Genomic DNA, 20,708 nt, shown 5'->3' with positions numbered 1-20,708 from the left:
CCACCTACTTCAGAGTTTCTGTGAGAATTAAATGAGATAATGTGTCTGTAGGGCTTGTAACATTGCTAGCTCATCACAGGCACTTAAATGTTGTGTATTCACATTGTTATTTTGTAGCACCAAGTTAATGTTTCTACTGTGAGAAGTTAGGACAAGGAAAAGAACGAGGGAGGACCGGAAATGGATACTTACACTAAATACCTCAGTGTGAGGGATTTGGTTTAGATCTTAGGATGCACTGTCTGAGTTCTAGGATTTTAGGACCCACATTGCTGTGGGTGATTATGTAGTTTCTGCCTATAAAGAAACAAAACGATTCCCTTTATAGTGTGAACTGAGTGCTTTCATGTTGGGAAGCAGAAGGGATTATATTCAGTTTCAACCAATAAACATTTTGAGCAAAGGCATTTCCAGTACCAAAGAGTTGATTCTGTGTCTTTTAAAACCCTTTGGGCAGTATCGGAAGAAGAAATATTTGAAAACTCTATTATATTTGGCAATTATCATTAGTTTTTTGTTAGCCTTTCAGGAAGTCTTCGTCTTTTTAGTTCCAGAACTAGAAACAGTGGGTGGAAGCAGAAATGGAACTGGCTACCTTCAGACGGAGTGAGCTCCCTAGCCCTGCAGGTGTTCAAGCAGCATAGGGATGATCATCTTTCACGGGTGCTGTAAGAAAAGACTTTTCTTGCATTGGGTGGGAGAGCAGGAGGCTTAATGCCGAGGTCCTTCCCAGATGTGGGAGACTCTGATTTTGGGGTCATCAGAGTCCCCCAGCTGAGGTTTTTCTGCTGGGGTAGTTCATCGGAGACTGGAATTAGGGAAAACTTCCCTGGGACTTCCTGACTTCCTTCTGCAAAGCAGAGCCTCTTTAATTTGGACAAGTCTCAACTCTAACATCTTCCTTCTCACCAAATGTTCTTTATTATGACCTGTTCAAAGGCTTTGAAATTTTAGGTGCTGTTGGTTGCTGTGTTCCACAGACATAGCCGCCATTCAGGTCGGTACCCCTGCGTGCTGGGCTTGGATCCTTTTCCTGTGTTCTAAACCATCTCTAGTGGGATGGGAGATTTGCAATCAAGCAAGGATTTATTCCATTCCTAGTAGGTGCAAGGCACTGGAGTAGGAACTGAGGGGAAGACAAGGAATTGTAATCAAGAGCCCCAGCCCTTAAAAAGCTTCAGTCTCTCCTTTGGAAACAAGTTTTATACATGGAAAAAGTTAGCTGTTGGAACAAGGCTAAATAACAATTGGGTGGTAAAGATAATACGTACAGTGGGACTGTATGGAGAGTAATAGGTAAAGCTGGCATGAGGTACTTTGATCAACTGGGCCAGTGGATTTTGGACATTGATTACCATTGGGATGGGAGACTGGGCTGGAGGAGGCGGAGTTGAAGTTGATCTGGAGGTTATAAGCTATTTGGGAGAGTTATGAGGACATTGATAGAAGTATGAGAACTTAGATGAGGAGCTCATTTATAACTCATAGCTTTACAGTATCCAAACAGTACAGAAAACTATTCAGTGAAAATTCTCCTTCCTGCTTCATTTCTGATCAAATCCCCCCAACCCCACCCAGTCAGTCCCAGGTTCTATTTTCTAGGGTGTCCTTCCTGAGACGCTCAAGGCCAGGTGTCAGCAAACTATGACCTGCGGGCCAGATCCAGCCCACCACCTGCTTTGGAATGACCCGCAAGCTAGGAATGGTGTTTACTCTTTTAAATGGATGAAAAAAGATAAAAAGGAGAATAATATTTGTGATGCATGAAAACTGTATGAAATCCACATTTCATTACCCACAAACTGAGTTTTATGGGAACACAGCCATACTCGCTTGCTCTTCTCTTTGTTTATATGTAATCATTTATGCATTGTCTGTGGTTGCTTTTGTACGACAGTGGGGGAGGTGAAGTGATTGCAGCAGAGACTATATGGCCCATGAAGCTGAAAGTATTATGTATCTACTCCTCTACAGAAAGTGTTTGCTGACCCCAGCTCTAGACAAGTATGATCTTACTGGTAGTTGCAAGTTATCTTTTAACTCAAGTGATAGCATTCTAAAGTAATCGCCCTGCCCCGCACTATTTTCCTTTGCTGTATCTTGGAGAGTGTTCCTTGTCAATAGTGTGATATATTTAGTCAGTGGGTGGTCAATCTTAATTTGATTTGAGACTTGCTGAGTTGTAGAGAAGACTGGTCGTCCTGGGGAAATGACCAATCGGCAGCTGGACTTCGGGACCGAAGCCTGGAACCTACAGCACGTGAGCACTGTCTGCGGGGAGGTCTTCATTGTGGGACTCTCTGTGACCTTGGCCTGTAGGTCAAAGACTTCCCTTTACAGAAGTGAAGCCTTGCATTCTGAGCACGCACAGAGTTAGACTATCAATATTAATAGTCTGAGTGGCATAAAGACAATGAATGAGAAACATTAAACCAACACCTGAAGGAACGGTAAATATTAAAAGCTGTTTAGTCACCTTCTGAGTCAGATGTAAGTGAATAAAAGGTAGTGCAAGTAGTGAACAGAGCAGGGAGGGCAGTGGGTGTTTGTGGAGTGCCTCCTGCGTGCTGACTGCTTGATTACTTATTCAGTCTTGACTCTCTGAGATAGTGTCATTGGCCTTATTTTACAAACGAGGACTTTGAGGTTCAGAGAGGTTAAGCTATTCTTCTTACAATCAGTGATTCAAGCGTGTACCTATCAAGCTGTGTTAAAGTGGGATTCCTTCTGATTTTTAAAGCCTCCTTTTTCCATTTTACCACCCAAGATGCCACTTTAGTGCTGGTAGTCCCCTTGGCTTTGCCAAACCATCATCTTCCTGGCCTCAGCTTCCTCATCTACAGAATGAGGCCGTTGCTGTCGTGATTGCTATGGTCCCTTCCCATGAGACCTGAGGGAAAGGAGGCAGCCCGGGAAGAGCCATATGCAGAAGAGTGGAAAAGGAGAGGAGAGGAAGGCGATCTTAGCAATTAGTAAATGCCAGGCCCAGTTATCTGGTATTGGACCCTTAGGGGAATCTTTTTCCTTGGTGTGGAAAAAGAGTCTTAAGCTGTTCTCTGCCCCTAAGCTGGAAACGTCCCCACCGCCCTCACTGCCATAGCCCTGAGCAGCACTTAGGCTCCTGGACTTGAACTGCTGGATGCGGTAAAGGGTGGGAGAGATGGCAGACAGCGCCGGACAGATCTCTCTCTGTGCCGCCTGGCTGGAAGTTTCTGGCTGGGAGCTGCAGCTAGAGGGCTGTCTGGTGTTATCCTGGAGCAGGCGAGCTGGGGAGTGAGGGGTGAGGCGAACACGAGGGCGAGGGCGGTAAGCCTTCAGACCCCAGGAGCTGGGGGTGTGAATGTGTTTCTGCAGGGCTCGGCCAACCTGCAGTTTCAGGTTTCAGTCCCAGCTTTATCGGGAGACTTTCCCCGGTTTTCAGTTAGCGCTGGAGCAGGGAGAGAGCCGATACCGGGAGGGCTGGGGAAATTCTGGGTTCCAGGTTCTCTCTCTGTCTCCTTCCTTCTCATGGGAGCCGTATCCGCCACCCCTGGCAGTTTCCTCGGATCTGGAGTAATGCTTCGTTCCTTCCCGGGCAGCAGCCTGCGCCTCCTTGTTGGGTCCTGACTTCTTCTATCATGGAAGGTAAAATCTGGGAATCCGGGAACCTGGAGATCTGGGCTGAGAAAAACTGGGGCTACCTAAATTTTTACTGGAGAAGATCAGGGAGAATGAAAAGTACATGTTTGGCAAGGAGTCATTCATAATTAGAGGGATATAAGTGAGTTTGTGTGTGTGTGTGTGTGTTGGGGACACTTCCACTCCATTTGGGAAGCAAATCTTTTTTTGTTTTTGCCTCCATTTCCTTTCATTTATCTTCTCTTTCTCTCCTAACAAATAAGACTATCTAGTAAATGTCCATCTTGCTTGGTGTCTCCCATCAAAAACTTAGAAAAAATTTCCAACTTCTAGGGTGAGAATATTTGTCAGTTGGGAGGAGTGTTACAGAGGGAGGTTAGAGTTATGGGTCAGTACTGGAGATACGTGTCCTGAGGACAGTGCCCCCAGAGTGAGCCCTCGTTTCAGGAGGATTTGTAAATCCTAGAGCTGTCTGTGTGGTGGGAAGTTGTAACCAGTATGGTATGGTAACTGGCATTTCAGTGTGGTCTTGATGTGGGATTAGTTTGAACCAGCCTAAAAGGATCAAAGCCATGAGAGACCAGTGCCAGGAGCACTTTTTTCTTTCTAGAGCCTCAGAATTGGGCAGGGTGGAGGCCACTGCCTGGGGGGATTTGGCACTCTGCCTAAAAGCAAAAGTTTGGGTTGGGAGGTGATTGGTGGGTGGTGGGTAAGGCTGACTGAACGGGACTCATCTTGCCAAGGTTTATGTAGTGTTTCTCAGTGGCGAGGAGCAGAGATCAGAGAACCATTGCGTTCAGGAGCTGGTGGGCAGGAGCCAGTGGGCGGGCAGCCTGGCCTAGCTGCCAAGACCCTTTGTGCAGTCACCAGTTACCCGCCCTGTGGGCAGCACAGGCTGTGAGGCAGGCTCTGGCAGGAAGGGTGGGTGGGCCGGGCCGAATGGGACTCAGTAAGAGGCTGGAGGTGGCTTTTAAAACGCAGAGTTAGGGTGGTAAGATATGCATCAGAAGAGGAGGGTGGTGGAGACAGCTGGAGGCGGGACATGGGTGGGATGAAAGAAGTAAGGAGAGGGAACCAGGAGTCCTAAACTCAGATACCTTCTAAAGCTGCAGCTAGCCAAAGGATCTCAACTCTCAGTATAGAGGTAACCCAGAATAATGAGAAAACCAGGGTCTCCTGTTGACTTTTGAATAGGATGAGATAGATGACTAAGAGGGGATATGGGCCGGGCAAAAGTGCATTGAAAACAATTTTCAGCACATGAAATCTTATCATGCAACTGAATTTGGGAGACAATCACACAGTCATTTGTTAGGCAATATAATTAATAGGTTGCACAGTCTAGTTATTTTTAAAACTATGGGCATTTAAAAATATATTTTTTATTTGTATCACCAGCTGCTTCCAAATAGAATTTCCAGTCTTTGTATATTTGGTATGTGGATGGTGCTATGCATAATTTTGGACAGCAGATAATAATAGCCCCTTATTTTTGTTTAGTCGTGCTGTGATTTCAGCTCAGGGTGCCCTTTCCTATGTATGCTCCTGTTTCAGCTCAGTTCCTCAGTGGTTGACCCATGCTCTTGCCTAGGAATGGAGCTAGATATTAAGCATACAGAGGCAATGAGATGTTCTTACCCTCGAGGATCTCAGAATCTAACTTACAGTCCTGTAAGAAAGACAGGGCCAATATTAGTCTTACGATATAGATGAGGAAACCAGAGCTGAAAGATGATAAATGAAGCACAGTCGGCAGAAGAGCAGGGATTAGAATCAAGATCCAACTCCAGCCCAGGGCTCATTCCTGTTCCCCCCCTCTGCACCACAGTGCTGTTTCTTTGCCCCTTCACTTATTCATCCCACCCCCTCTCTCCATCAGGGTGATGAGAAAGAAGCAACATTCTGTGTAAGAAAGAATGGAAAACTGTTCCCTGAATTGGAGCCAGTCCTCTCTAGGGCTCCTAACCATGCGACTGCAACATCATGTCTGCTATGTTGCTGATTTCACTCTTACCCTTTGTTCTGAAAGAAGATGCCCAGGAACTTCTTAGTAGTAGAGAATTTTCTGATTTTTCACCCTGTTTTCAGAAGCCTGCTTTATCTCTCAGGTAATTCTTGATTCGTAGGCAGGTCATTTTCCTTTCTCTTCTTCCTGGATTATTTGAATAAGAAGTGGGGCAGTAAAATTCAGGGGCTCACAGAAACTTGGGGAGGTCAGGTTATAAAACATCAGCTGGCATTTCAGTGCTTTGTAACTGACAGTGCTTTTATATATGCAAAAGATAGGTTGTTTATTGATTTCCCCCTCCTTTCTATATATGCCCAGCTCAGACTTCCTGGAAAAGTCTGAAACTCCAAAGTTTAAGGTCTTTCTCCTAAAATTTAGGCTACAGCTAGAAGGGACAAGGGAGGGCATCTGGTCCAGTGAGTCCCAAATTTTGATCAGTGACAGAATTTTCACCAGTGTAAGGTGAAAGGAAAAAAATAGGGAAAATAGACTGAATTTGTTTCCAAAAAACTAAATATGCTCAGTTTAAAGGACTTCTTTGGGGAGAAATGTGCTAAAATATTTGTTTTGAGGCTTTCTTATTCTTTTCATAAACTGATGGTGAGAGTAGATGGTAGTTGGACTTTTAAAATGTCCTTATTTGGCAAAATAAAAAGTTGGCCTAAAACCTTATATTCCTCCAATTTCATTTTTTAAAAATTTTACTGATCTATGAAATCCAAAACTCTTGCCTCCAGGCAGGACCTTCTCCAGACCGAATCTCTCTGGTAAGGGCTCTTTAGGGCAGATGACTGATGTTGGTATCAGAAGACCAGATTCTAATCTGGTCTTTTCCTGTCGGGCCTTGGAATATGATAACCTCATGTTGAATCTGTTTCCCCATATTTAAGTTGTGGATAGGCCCACCTCCATGATAAGGTCACTGGCAAAAGAATGTGCTCTTCCTTCCTCTTCTCCTTTGCCCTCTATGGCAAGAATCAGAGATCTCCTCCCTCTGAGGGTCTCTGGAATCAAGCCTTGCCAGTTCCTAGTCCCAAAACCAGTTTTAGAAATGAGTTCTTAAAGACCAAGAGAATTTATGGATTGGATTATGGGAGTAGCATGAGATATATATTACATTTCGGGTTTTGGTAACCAATGTTAACCGTTTGGAAACACCTCTATAAATTGATGGTCAAAGGTCAGGGGCATTTAAAAATCTTGACATCAGTTTTTGAAATGTTGAATCTTCTTGAGGTCTCAGGAGCACAGAGCAGAGGTTTTCTAAACTTGGAGGCTCCTGGGGGCATTACAGTGTCTGTCTGGGTTCTACCTTTTGAGGATTCAGGTCTAGCATAGCAACAAATATGTGGGAATCCCCAGGCAGATCACCAGCTGCCAGTCTGGGACATGTGATTGGGTGTACACATGTGTGCAGACTTATAGGAGAGGCCGCATTTAGGGGGAAATCACTTTGAAACCATCCTGAAAACGAACTAAATGCTCTTGTTTGAGTTTCATTTTAGGACCCTTTGTTCTGAAAGAAGATGCCCAGGAACTTCTTAGTAGTAGAGAATTTTCTGATTTTTCACCCCGTTTTCAGGCATTAAAACAAAAAAAGCCCACCTCACTTAGGAAAGCAATTGAAGTTCTACTTATGTTGTTAAATATGAGGGAGCAGATGGCAGACCCTCAAGGTCACCTGAAGCAGAAAAAGGAAAATCTGCTAATGGAAATGAGGGAAACAGGGTCCCAGTTTGAAAGACCAAGCCTAGATCCATGTGATTCTGGAGAGTGGTTTCTGGAAAATGAAGGACCAGTGTAGAGTACAGTCCTATCAGTGCTGTAGAAAAATCTAAATGTGTGACCTAATGATAGATCCCATAGACCAGTTCAAACTAGCTTAAGGGAAAAGACAAGGTAAGAAAGGAACCCAGAAGTGTGCGTTCAAGGTCTCTGGCAGGTGGGAAGCTTCTGCACGATAGACACCTCCATGGTCATCTGATGGCCCCATGTTGGTTTAGGGCAGGTAAATGATGGTGAAAAGGCAGTGGCCCTCTTAGCACATCTCTGGTTCAGAGGTGGCTTTCCCCAGTGAGGCTTTGAGAAGAATTTTGCCCTATCTTTGGAGAAGTTTGAGACCCAGAGAGTCAGGGACTTAAGCCGAATTCTGGGAGAAAAGGATCTCTTCTGATATATTCAAGCCAGAAAGGCTGAAGGTGTTTAGCATTCAGCATAGTTTTGTGTGTGTGTGTGTGTGTGTGTGTGTGTGTGTGTGTGTGTGGTCGTTGTTGTTTTTAACTTTTTAATTGCATAGTATAACATATATACAAAGCAAGGAAATATAAAAGCAATAGTTTTCAAAGCACTCTTCAGCGAGTAGTTATAGGACACATCCCAGAGTTTGTCATAGGCTACCATACCATCATCTCAGATTTTCCTTCTAGCTGTTCCAGAATATAGGAGGCTAGGAGCCTTAAATATTTTTTTTATCATCACATAGACTTTTTTCCTTTGTAAAATATAACATATATACAAAAGAGCAATTAATTTCAAAGTACTGCACCACAATTAGTTGTAGAACATATTTCAGAGTTTGAGATGGGTTAGAATTCCACAATTTTAGGTTTTTACTTCTAGCTACTCCAAGATACTGGAGACCAAAGGAGATATAAATTTAATGATTCAGCATTCATATTTATTTGTTAAATTCTCTCCTCTCTATAACTCCACCATCACCTTTGATCTTTCCATCCCTCTCTTTAGGGGTATTTGGGTTATGCCATTCTAATTTTTTCATATTGGAAGGGTCTGTTACTAATATGGGGTAGGGAAATGGAATTATCTGATGTTCTGGAGAGGCTGGGCCCTCTAGGTTTTAGGACTTATCTGGACCAGGGATCCATCTGGAGGTTGTAGGTTTCTGGAAAGTTACCCTAGTACATGGAACCCTTGTGGAATCTTATATATTGCCCTGGGTGTTCTTTAGGATTGGCTGGGATGGTCCTGGTTGGGGTTTGGCAGGTTGAAAATGGGAATTTTTTTTTTTTTTTTTTTTTTTACATGGGCAGGCACTGGTAATTGAACCTGGGTCTCTGGCATGGCTGGTGAGAATTCTGCCACTGAGCCACCGTCATACTGCCAGCATAGTTTTTTCTGTGAAGGTCAGCAAAGATGATGGAGATCTTTAAAGATGACTCTTCCTGGTCATAGTGAGGCTATGGAGAGGAGTATCTGGACTCCAGGGCCAGGGTCAGTTCTGTCTCTGACTAGCTAAATGGTCTTGGATAATTTGCCCTTTCTCTGGGCTTCAGATTCCTCACCTATAAAATAAGGTAATTAAATTTGAGTGCCATCATCCTAGTCATTTAACTCTTCATGCCTTAGTTCTCCATTTGACAGACAGTGGGACTTCTAAGAACTTCAGATAGAACTTACCACTCTCAGAGAAGGAGAGTTGACCACCTCTTTCGTAATTGCAGATCTGTTGTCCAACAACTGTATGTATGTTGGGAAAGTGGCTCAAGGTGACAGGGTTGAGCTGTGTGCTCTGAAGATAGCAGATGCAGGGTCAGATCTGAGATGCCTAACTGGATGATTCTGCCTTGGAAGAGTTCCATAGTCCCTTACAGTATCAGTAAGTCCTAAAATGTAAAGCTAGAGTCAAGAGATCTGAGAAGGATTACCCAATATTACTCACTATTATTGGCCAGTGATGGTTTCCCATTTTAAAAGCCCCTTGAGGCAATGAAACAGCATCAGGAGGAACATACCAAACCTGTTTCACTTTGGGTTGGCTATGCTTGTTTCTTACCCCGGAGTGTCCCATCTTCGTCAGCCCCTTAAACACAGCATCTCTCCTTTCTTAAGTTCAACTGCCCACAGACTTCAGTTTCCCCCCTTGGTTTACTCTGTGCCTCAGTCATTTATACTCCTGAGAATGCCTCCAGGGATGAGGTGGTACCAATAAAGCTGCAGGGTGATGGTGAAGAAAAGCCCAGTGAGGTGGGGAGGAGGGAAGCATGATTGGAATCTTCAGGCATGTCTATACCTGAAGTCCAACTAAATAACAACAAGACACTGCTGTTGCCAGCTTTGTTCTGGTTGGGGAGCAGCAGACTCTTACAGGCTGATAGGCTGGTCTTTGGAGTCTCTGTCTTTCCCCATGCCAATTTACATTCCAGGGAGCCAGCTCAAGGCTGCAGAAACCCAGGGACTAGCTCCAAACTGTTGATTAGGCAAGTGTTTTGAATGGCTGTCAGCATCTTTAGCTTAAATAACTCTGGTGACTACTGAAACCCCTGTCTTCAGGGGGTGGAGGAATGACATATACATTTCCACGATTCATTATTTGAAACCCTTGGGGCCTGTGGATTTTAAAATGGTACATGGTATACATACAGTGTAATACAGCAGGATCTGGAGCAAGTATGTAATAAAATATATTAATATGTCTACAACAAGACATCTAAATAGTCATATATGTGGAATAAAGAAAGGCTAAAGAAAGTATCCTGCTAGTTCAAGTCATGCTTTGCTGCTTAGTAGGTCAGGTTTTGCTACCAGATGAGTTAGGGAAAAACTTTCACTTTTCAGGTCTTAGTGGATTTTGGAACACTCTTAAGGCATTGTTGGTCCTGAATTACCTCCTATAACCCCATAAGGTGAGAATTAATATTCCCATTTTGCAGACAAAGGAACTAGGGCTAACAGAGGGTCAGTAACTTGCCTCATGCTCTTCCAACTGTGGATGGTTGAACTGTGATTCCAATCCAGGTCTGTTTGCCCCCCAAAGCCAGGCTCTTTCTTCCTGAGGTATGGCATACCTTAACACTCTAGGAATGAAGGAGAATTGTGAGTAGGAATATAAGCTCTGATTTTGGCAGCTTCACTGATTAGGGAGACACTTTCCACACATCTGACAGGGATAATTTATTGACTTGATCTTATTTATGTGTTGACTTCTGGGAACTCAGTAGACTAAAGGCTCAGAAGAGAGGAACCTAAAGTTCAGTCAACTTTGTGGCTTGCAAAATGAATCCAGCTGGCTTTATGGGGGTTGTAAGAGCCAAGAGTAAATGGGGTCAAGTTGGGTGTAGTGAGAGAAGCATCATCTGCAGTGGAACAACCCCGTACAGAACCAGTGGAATGCACAGTACTTCCTGCTTCCCCACCCATTGCCTGGACTGTAGACAGCAGTCTTGCCTTGAATAGTGACCAGTCTTGAGAGAATTGTCTTATCACAAAACCTAGATAAGGATGAGAGTCATGTGCAGCTTGAAATAGGAAAAATTCAATTAGGAAGTCTCTCAGGTCTTTATTAGTGATATGGGAAATAAAAGGTCAAATGAAGTCCTATTTCAGTCTATTGAAGGTACACAATGTGCTTCTACCACTTTATTGGAAAGATGAACATTGGTCTGTTGTCCTGCAATGGCATAGATAACAGATAACCATCCTCCCCCTACTTTTAAGTGCTGTCAAATGGGTCTCTGAGTCATCTCTAGGTCAGGAAAGATCTGGACTCTTAATATGCAGGCACATGGCTCCAAGGAGTCCTGTGACTATGTGTCTGCTGCAAGAAGCCTTCCTGCCATCAGTAAGCTCTAAGCAGTATGAGAGCCAGCTGCTCCAGTGAGGGAGGGGCCTGTGTCCTTCACTAGGAAGAAACCCATTAAGAAGGGAGGTAGGTTAGTTGCCATAGGAACAAGGAACATCTGCTCCAGAGAGAACAGATGTGGGGGGGGGGGTGTCTTCTTAAAGGGACCATTAACCTGTAGAATTGGTGACAAGGATGTAAGTTTTTTCAAAGGGGCAAACTGGATCTCTTGGTCTGAGAGAACTGTGAGTCTCTAAAGGACCCTCATTTGCTTTGGAAAGTGCAGGTTCTTCTCCCCTGAATAATGACTGCCCTTGGGGAACATGTCTCAAAGTTGTGGCAGCTTGTTTGTCGCCAGTCACCTGGAGAAGGACTGACTCTCTCTCAGTCCTGATTACCATCCTAGGGAAGGAATTTTGGCTGAGCTCAAATCAAGTGGCTACTCCTGGACCAGTCACTGGGAACTAAGAGAGTGGAGTCAGGTTTAGGGAACATGCTATTACTATTATAACCATGAGGGTATTGAAGTGGAAGGCAGTTTCTAGAAAGGGGTCAGTGCTTTCTAGCAGTCATTAGCCCTTCTTGGACCCTAAGCCTAGAGGAGTTTGACTTAGAGAGCTCACATCTCCTTGACCTCTTTTGTTTGGCCCATTTCCTGCCTGGCCATGGGGACTGACAAGGCTTGTAGGTAGCACAGCAGTGGGACTGAAGGAGCCCAGGGCCTGGCAGTGGGTGTCTTGCACTTACCCATAGTAGAAGAGGATGGAAGCTGGGCCTTGAAGGCCATTCACTTCCCCTGCCCAATCCACAGATCAAGATCTGTCCTTTTTGTAAAGTCCGCTGTAAAATATTTTATTGTGTAATCAGACACTAAGGAGCCAGTGTTGAAAGTCTCACAACTGCATCATCATTTCTAAATTCAGTCTTTCATAGGTAATTGAATCCATTGACCCTTATTCCATCTTGGACTCATGAGGAGGAGCAATGTCCACCATCTTGTTTAGGTCAGAACTGAATCAGTCAATATGTCATTAGCCTGTGCAGGGCAGGGGTTTGGGCCAGGGTATACAGCAATTTAGTGCTATCTGGCTAGCTACTACCTTTCATCCAGTAGCCTCCAGAGACAAGAAGAAAAAGCACTTGCCTACTCATGCAAATAGCAGAGGGAACGTCTCTAGCTTTCTCCTTCCCATCTACAAGCTCCAGGAGTTCAGAGCCACAAGAAAGGTATGGAAGGCCAGGCAGGCCAAAGGGGAGGGGGAGGAGGTGTAGGAAGAGGAAAACAAGGGGTCTGAGAACGCAGTAGTATGTTCTGTCACCCACACTGATGAACTTTGGGGGACTCTGGGTAATCAAAATCTGATAAGAACCCAAACTCCCTTGGGATCTTTGACTAGAAACAACTCATATTTAGCAACGTAGAGGGGACTGAAGTTCATTCCATGAGCTTGGATGCTGATAATGATGATAGCCACTATCTGCATGGCAGGCATTAAGTATTTTTATGTGTTCTAGCTCATTTAATCCTCACAACAAATCCTATGAGGTAGAACTACTATAACCCCTACTTTGCAGATGAGGAATCTGAGACATGGAGAGATTAACCAGCTTGCCCAAAGTCCCACTGCTAGTAAGAAGCACTGCCAGGATTCAAACCAGGCAGTCTGGCTCCCGGGCTGTCCTTGCCTTCTGCCTCTGATCAGGCAGCTAAGAGCTGAGCAGTTCTATCCAGATGAAGCAGAAGAAAACTCCATCCGATGTTTCAGCTCCTCCAGAGCAGGGTCTCTGCGCTTTACAGCTTTGTGCTTAGTGCAGTGGCTTCCACATAGTAGAAGCTTTTGTTGGAAAGCAGAAAATTAATGAGGGAAGAGCATTTGTCTTTGTTCTGAGGTTTTCCAAGAAGAGAAAAGCAGTTTCTATTTAGACAAACCATATATTTTCCTAAAGAGTTAAATGTCACATCAGAGGCAAATATGAGAGCTCAGAGATTGTTTTAGGAAGAAGGATGTGCTAGCCAGTGACTTTCTCCATTGAATTTGTCTTCATCTCTACACTGGTTGCTAAAATCTTTTCTCTTCTCTCTTATTCTTTTTATGATGCTGTACCCCTTTTTCTTAATGTCCTCTGCCATGCCTCTACCCCCTAAACCTCCATCCACAGTAACGTGGATAGGCGTGGAGCAGAAGAACCAGAGCTGGGAGGAGGAGGAGGAGGGGCGGCCCAGGTTGTGCTCTGGGAGGAATGTGTGGGAGGGGGCTGGAGCCAGTGAGGTGGGGGTATCTGTGAGTGGAGAAGAGGGAGGGCTGGAGGGGCCCAGGAGCCGTTCTATTTCTGTAACACAGAACACATCTGCAGCCAGCCGCAGAGAAGGTCAAACTCTGGGCGCAGGGCTGGAATGTAAGGGGCCAAGCGGTGGGGAGAGCTGTGGTTTCACCCCTTTTGGCTGCTCGGAGGGCCACTGCCATGCCCTCTGGAGAAGGTGGGGCCCCCGTGGCAAAGTGTGTGAGGTGGGGAGGCACTCAGCCCTTGGTGGAGACGGTGTGTTGCAGGGGCGGGGGTGTTGCAAAACCCACTGCACTGAGGTGGAGAGGAATTTAATTTCTATGTGTGGGGGCTCTAGTTTGTTCTCTGTGCCATTAAAAAAAAATCAGGTCAGGCCAAAGCGCTGTGTGAGAGGAAAGAGAAACAGCACTGAGACAGGGACAGGGAGGCTCACAAACATGTGTGCAAGTTTGTGCCAGCGTTCAGAAATATAGACGTTCGTGGGGGCAAGTTTACTGTGAAGCCATGCAGCTTAGCTTCAGGCTCCCTCACTTGCTGGCCCCTTTTCAAGAGGCCCCATCTAATTTGCTTTTTATTCTTTTTCTTAATGAGGACCCCCCTCACCCAAATTGTATATACTTTAGACCCCACAAACCTGGATCTGCCCCTGCATCCATGTACACCAGTACACCCCCCACCCCTCCTTCCCTTGCACCCCCTTTATACAGCCCTTTCAGCACATGCACACCAGTGCCCTCATCCTCACACGTGTGTCTGTGTGTGGTTTGGGGCTTCTTAAGTCTCTGTTTATAGCTAGAAAGTTGCCCTGTTCCAGTTCTGCTATTGCCATAGTAGGACCAGCTTGGCTGAATCTGACTGCCCTTCTTGACCTTCGGCCACCCTGCCCTTGGCCTGCCCCACTTCGGGCCCCGGACCTATAATCTGTTGGTTTGTTTTTCTTTTTGTGCTGTGGATTCTTCCCAGAGGAATCTAAGCCTCTAAATTGGGGAGAAGCCTTCAGATGGAAAATCGGGCATTAGAGAGGGGCTTTCCCCAATGAAACGCAAAGCGCTCAGGGCTCAGTGGCCTCGTTTGTCCTCCCATTCACTGTGGGGGCAAGGTGCTTCCCCTGGAGGGGTACAGCACCTACCCACATTGTACAGCTTGTTGGGTGCCAAGTAAGCACAAGAAGTTAGGTCTTCTCGGTTTTTTCTGCCTAGTGATGTCTTTTCAATTTCCATGTGTGCTGTGACACGAAAAAAATCTACCTTTCCTGTTCAAAGAATGCTAGGGACACAACTTGCTCCTATTTGAGATTCTGAGGGGTTGCTTATTCTTGCTCCTAAGGCTAGAGGGCAGGGAACTGCCTCAGAGGGTCACTTACAGGCATGTTCAGTGAGGAGGATGGCAACTTAAAGGCATTGCACACTGGGTTTAGGAATCTCCGGGAGCCACCTTGATGGATAACTTCTTTAGGAGCAATTATTTAGCTTCCATCTTTATGTGGCAAAGTGCTGAGGGGTAGGGCAGGTGACGGTGGCACAGTGGCAGAGTTCTTGCCTGCCATGCTGGAGACCCAGGTTCGGTTCCTGGTGTCTGCCCATGCCAAAAAAAAAAATAGTGCTGAGGGGTATTATAGTTAAAATTACACCTGGTCATTGCTTCGTAAAGGTGGAGAGTCCAAGACAGATGCAGATAGATAATGATTACTGCTATTTATTGAATGTTTACTAGATGTGCGGACTCTTTTAAATTCTCTACGTGTATAATCTCATTTAATACTATGACGAATCCGGGAGGCAGGTGCTTTGACGGTGAATGAAGGCACAGAGAGATTAAGTCACCCAAAGTCCCTTAGGTGGTAACTGCGGGAGCCCTGAGGCAGGGCAGTGTCACTGCAGAGCTCCAAATCTCAAGACCAATACAGAGCCAACTCAAGAAAAATAAACTAAGGGATTAGTTTGTAGGATGATGCATGAGAAGGGAATCTCCAGTTGCACAATTGACATCAAGTGGGAAGAGAGTTGGCTTTGGACTGTGTCCTGGGCTCCAATCCCAATTCTCCCACTTCCTTACTGTGTAGCCTGGGGCGAGTTACCTGACCTCTCAGATCCCTCCTCTGTAACAGCAGGGCAGTAATACCTACCTCTTGAGTTTAAACAGAGTATTTGCTAGCATCGCGACTTCCATAGATTTTAATTTCCTTTTTCTTTCTGTGACAGTTGTCAAGTCTTCCTTGGAGGGTGGGGAAGGATTTGGGATTTCATGGTTAATTTTCATTTCAGGAGGAAATGCCCAACCAGCCTTCCAATGGCCTGACTCCTGGACAAGCTGTCCTACCAGCACCACTTCCTACTGTTCCCCCTTGGGGCTCCCTGGAAGTGGAGGGGAAAGAGAAGGGTGACTGGTTTATTGCCACCCACAAGTAGTTGTCACCCTCTAGCCTTACTTTCTTTATCTTCTTTTTTTCTTTTTAAAAACAAGTACATTTTCTTACATAACCACAGTACAATTTAAAGTTTCAGGAAATTTAATGCTGACACAATTCTAATCATCTAATATACAGTCCTTATTTAAATTCCACCAGTTGTCCTAATAATGTCATTAGAATCCAACCCAGAATCATGCTTCTTTTTGTCTCCTTTAATCTGGAAGAGTTCTTAGTCTTGTTCATGTGTTGAGTTTTTCTAGAGTACAGGACCCATCTCACCCTTTCTGTGCTTTGCTCAGTCTCTCCAGCACCCTCCCACCTCCCCACTTACTGCAAATTTTAAGAGAGTGCAAAAAACCCCTCCATAATCAAGATAAATAATATTTAATGGAATATTGTTTAAAATTGAAATTAATGCAAACATTTCTTGATGAACAAAACGTTAATATTTTAAAAAAGACAGGATCATCCTGTTCTTGGAATGACAGAGAATGATGGGGCTCCTGCCCCAAGGGACAAAGAAGGGATGTGGGGGACAGAGAGGAGAGGAGGGAGAGAGGGGTGCAGAGGCCCGGAGCGTAGGAGCTGGTCTCTGACCCAGAGCTCTCTAACAGTTTCCAGCTGCTTCCACACCCACCCATCTTCCTGCCTTGGGAGTGGTTTTGTTTCATTCCCCCCACCCCTTTTCCCATCAAACGTGTGATCTAATTAGATCCTTGGATCCTTCTCTTCTCTACCAGCTTTCCTTGCCTTACCATTGCAGCTCTCCATTTAGTTGATCCCATTCTGATCCTGCCTCCTCGTTCGTCTCCGTCCTGGGAGCCTCTTTAACTTCTGTCACTAGCCGTGATGCTCGGGGTTCACACACAGCTCTGGGAACCAGGGCAGAGGGTGGACGATCACAGCTGGGGACAGGTCTGTCACAACGGGGGAAAAAGCTCTGGATTGGGGCAGAAAGACTTGAGGTTAGCTGGCCTCCATGGGGTAAGGGGTGGGTTATCTTAGCCAAGACTCCTAACTCAGAAATTCAGTTTCTTTTGTAAAATGAGGGTGGTAGTACATCTTCCTACCTCCTAGGACTGTGAAAGAACCAAATGAGATAACGGCAACAGTGCTTTGTGAACCATCATTTTGCTTGCTATTTCCCCTTCTATCTTAAAAAAAAATCCTTTATTTTGATAAAGACCTTCTTCAGGTCTCTCATGTTATTTGACCTAAATCCATGAGGGGAGTACAGGCTGATTCTGTGCCACTTCCATCTTTGCCTTTCACCAGCATTTCTGTTAAATCAAGTCTGGTCCTTAGGAAAGGCTAGAATCCCTGCCTACCTGCCGACAACTGTGCGCACACACACGCCATTGTGATGTAAATCATTGTGAATAAGGCTCAGGAACTTTTTTTAATTTTAGCTGAAGGTTTTTCTTTTCTTCTTTATACCTTTTTGAGTTATAATTGATATACAACATACTGCACATATTTATTTAAAGGGTAAAATTTGATGCATTTTGTGAAACTATAATGATAAGTAAGATAATGAACATATCCATCACTTAAGACTTCTCCATGCCTCTTAATAATCCCTTCTCTGTCCCCATCCTCAAGCAACCACTGATCTGCGCTCTGTCACTATAGATTAATTTGTATCATCTAGAATTTTATATAAGTGGAATCAGACAGTATGTACCTGTTTTTGGGAAGGGAGGGATCTGGCTTCTTTCATTCAGCATAATTATTTTGAGATTCATCCATGTGGTTGCATATAACCAATAGTTCATTTCTTCTTTTATTTAAAAAAATTTTTTAAACATACAAACACGAACATTTTTACCATATGATCATTCCATTCTTGGTATATAAATCAATAACTCACAGTATCATCACATAGTTGTATATTCATCACCATGATCATTTCTTAGAACAATTACATCAATTCAGAAAAAGAAATGAAAAGAAAAAGGAAAAAATCCCTTACATACATACCCCTTACCCTCCCTCTCATTGACTCCTAGTATTTCCATCTACCCAATATATTTTAGCCTTTGTTTCCCCTATTTTTTTCTATACCCCTTACCACTCCCTTTCATTGATCACTAGCATTTCAATCTACTAAGTTTATTTTAACATTTGTTCCCCCTATTATTTATTTATTTTTAATCCCTATGTTTTACTCATTTGTCCATACTGTAGATAAAAGGAGCATCAGACACAAGGTTTTCACAATCACACAGTCACATTGTGAAAGCTATATCATTATACAATCATCTTCAAGAAACATGGATACTGGAACACAGCTCTACATTTTCAGGCACTTCCCTGAAGCCTCTTCATTACACCTTAACTAAAAAGGTGATATCTATATAATGCATAAGAATAACCTCCAGGATAACCTCTCAACTCTGTTTGGAATCTCTCAACCATTGATACTTTATTTTGTCTCACTTCTCTCTTCCCCGTTTTGGTCTAGAAGGTTTTCTCATTGCCTTGATACTAAGTCCCAGCTCATTCTAGGATTTCTGTCCCACGTTGCCAGGAAGGTCCACACCCCTGGGAGTCATGTCCCATGTAGAGAGGGGGAGGGCAGTGAGCTTGCTTGTCGTTTTGGCTGAGAGAGAGAGAGAGAGGCCACATCTGAGCAGCAAAAGAGGTTCTCTGGGGGTGACTCTTAGGCCTAATTTTAAGTAGGCGTAGCCTATCCTTTGCAGGGAGAAGTTTCATATGAACAAACCCCAAGATTGAGGGCTCGGCCTATTGCTTTGCTTGTCCCCATTGCTTGTGAGAATATCAGGAATTCTCCATATGGGGAAGTTGAATTTTCTCCCTTTCTTGTCATTCCCCCAGGGAAACTTTGCAAGTACTTTTTTATTCACTGTTTAAATCACTCTGGGATTTATTGGGGCATCACTCTGGACAAACCTACAAAATCTCATACTTCATTTCTTTTTATTGCTGAGTGGTATTCCATTGTATGGATTATTACATGTACCGTGTTTGTCTGGTGATGGACACTTGGGTTGTTTGCAGTTTAGGGCTATTGTGAATAAGGTCTCTGTGAACATTTGTATACATGTCTTTATGCAGACATACACCTTCGTTTCTTCTGGGTAAATACCTGATAGTGGAATCAGTGCGTTGTATGATAGGTACATGTTTCAAATTTTCAAGAAGCTACCAACCCGTTTTCCCAAGTAGATGTACTGTTTTCCATTCTCATCCATGGTTTTATGACAGTTCCAGTCCCTCCATGTTCTCGCCAGCACTTTGTGTGGTTAGTCTTTTAATTTTAGCTGTTCTGGAAGTGGGCATCTTGTGGCAACTTACTGTGAAATGCAACTTACAGTTTGCATTTCTGTAATGACTAATGACATTGAGCATCTTTTCATGTGCGTTATTTGACATCCATATATCTTCTCTGATGTAATGTCTAATCAAATCTTTTGTGCATTTTTTATTATCTTAACATTATGTTATAAGAGTTCCTTATACATTCTAGATAAAAGTTCTATGGCAGCTATATGTCTTACAAATATTTTTTCTTAGCTGATGGCTTACCTTTTCATTTTCATGTGTCTTTTAAAGAGCAAATATTTTTAATTTTGATGAACTTCAATTTATTTTTCTTTATAGTTGGTACATTTTGTGGCTTAAGAAATCTTTGCCAAACCGAAAGTCATTACAACTTACTCCTATGTTTTCTTCTAGAAATTTTACGGTTTTAGCTCTTACATTCAGATCTGTGATACATTTTGAGATTTTGAGTTAATTTTTAAAATGTATGGTCAAGTTTTTTTTTTTTTTTTTTTGTATATAGTTTTTCCAGTACCATGTATCAAAAAGACATCGTTCTCTGAATTGCCTTTGCGCCTTTGTTGAAAATAAATTGACCATATATGTGTGAGTTTATTCTTGGAGTCTCTCTTCTGTTCCTTTTTTTTTTAATATGGGCAGGTACCGGGAATCGAACCCGGGTCCTCTGGCATGGCCGGCAAGCGTCCTTGCCTGCTGAGCCACCGTGGCCTGTCCCTGTTCCATCCTTTTTTTATGTAACTTTTTGCTAATACCACATTGTCTTGATTACCATAGTTTTATAATAAGTCTTGAAGTCAGGTTGAGTAAGTCCTCCAAGTTTATTCTTCTTTTCACAGTTATTTTGGTTATTGTAAATGATTTGTACTACTACATGAATTTAGAGTCATCTTTTCAGTTTTTATAACAAGCCTGCTAGGATTTTGGGATTGTTTGAATCTATAGAAAAATATGGGGAAAATGACACCTTAAACAGTATTGAATCTTCTGATCCATGAGCACAGTTTATTTCTCCTTTTATTTAGGTTTTACTTAACTTCTCTGAGCAATGTTTTATAGTTTTCAGTGTTTAGGTCTTGCACATCTTTTGTCATGTTGATTCCTAGGTGTTTCATATTTTTAATGCTTGAAAATGGTATTTTAAAAATTTTGATGTCCAATTGCTGGAAATACAGTTGATTTTTCTGTAGTGACTTTGTATCCTGAGACAGACTTTCCTTCCTTCCTTCCTCCTTTTTTCTTTTTCTTTTCTTTTTTTAAACTCAATTTAACAGAGCAGGAATCCTACTGGAGATACAGGGCCGTTTGCATGATATGATAAGCATTTAAAATGGCATGTAAAAAAAATCTGTGTCTTTCCCTGTTTTAAACCAATAGGTCATTTGAGTAGCAGCCTTGCAGCAACCCGTGGCTGAAAAGGGTGTGTGTGTATGAGGTAGTATGATGAATTCTGACCCTCTGCAGTGGAGGGATACCCCATATCTCTGGGGTATTCTTGAGGATGAATG

The 20,708-nt window shown here is 43.5% G+C and overlaps 1 protein-coding gene and 2 long non-coding RNA genes across 14 annotated transcripts in view; 1 reads left to right on the top strand and 2 right to left on the bottom strand.

Annotated features, from left to right (window-relative positions):
• PLEKHA6 (pleckstrin homology domain containing A6) overlaps positions 1 to 20,708 on the top strand; it is a 151,412-nt gene that overhangs the window by 68,353 nt on the left and 62,351 nt on the right. Inside the window, exons 1-2 of one of the 9 annotated variants that reach the window (XM_077157499.1) lie at positions 4,555 to 4,609; positions 5,498 to 5,726. The exons of 3 other annotated variants lie outside the window; for them this stretch is intronic. In XM_077157499.1, coding sequence (XP_077013614.1) covers positions 5,602 to 5,726 — 125 coding nt within the window. In that variant the 5' untranslated portion in view covers positions 4,555 to 4,609; positions 5,498 to 5,601. 5 more of the 9 variants (XM_077157500.1, XM_077157504.1, XM_077157507.1 and 2 more) reach the window with 5 other exon arrangements.
• On the bottom strand, positions 4,985 to 9,295 carry LOC143680915 (uncharacterized). Its single transcript, XR_013174245.1, has 3 exons — positions 9,044 to 9,295; positions 5,633 to 5,770; positions 4,985 to 5,287 (listed from the first exon to the last, which is right to left on the bottom strand). It is a non-coding gene; the product is annotated as an uncharacterized LOC143680915 (long non-coding RNA).
• The window catches only part of LOC143680914 (uncharacterized), a 24,362-nt gene continuing 13,901 nt past the window's right edge, over positions 10,248 to 20,708 (bottom strand). The window contains exons 5-7 of one of the 4 annotated variants that reach the window (XR_013174238.1): positions 16,653 to 16,837; positions 15,613 to 15,841; positions 10,248 to 10,440 (exon numbers count right to left, since the gene is read on the bottom strand). This is a non-coding gene — a long non-coding RNA (uncharacterized LOC143680914). The remainder of the gene's footprint in view (positions 10,441 to 15,612; positions 15,842 to 16,652; positions 16,838 to 20,708) is intronic. The other 3 variants (XR_013174241.1, XR_013174237.1, XR_013174242.1) reach the window with 3 other exon arrangements.

Source organism: Tamandua tetradactyla, chromosome 4, assembly GCF_023851605.1.
Source record: "Tamandua tetradactyla isolate mTamTet1 chromosome 4, mTamTet1.pri, whole genome shotgun sequence".
NCBI classification, from domain to species: Eukaryota; Metazoa; Chordata; class Mammalia; order Pilosa; family Myrmecophagidae; genus Tamandua; species Tamandua tetradactyla.
The sequence above is the reverse complement of the archived record's forward strand: the minus strand, read 5'-3'. Positions and strand labels throughout refer to the sequence as shown.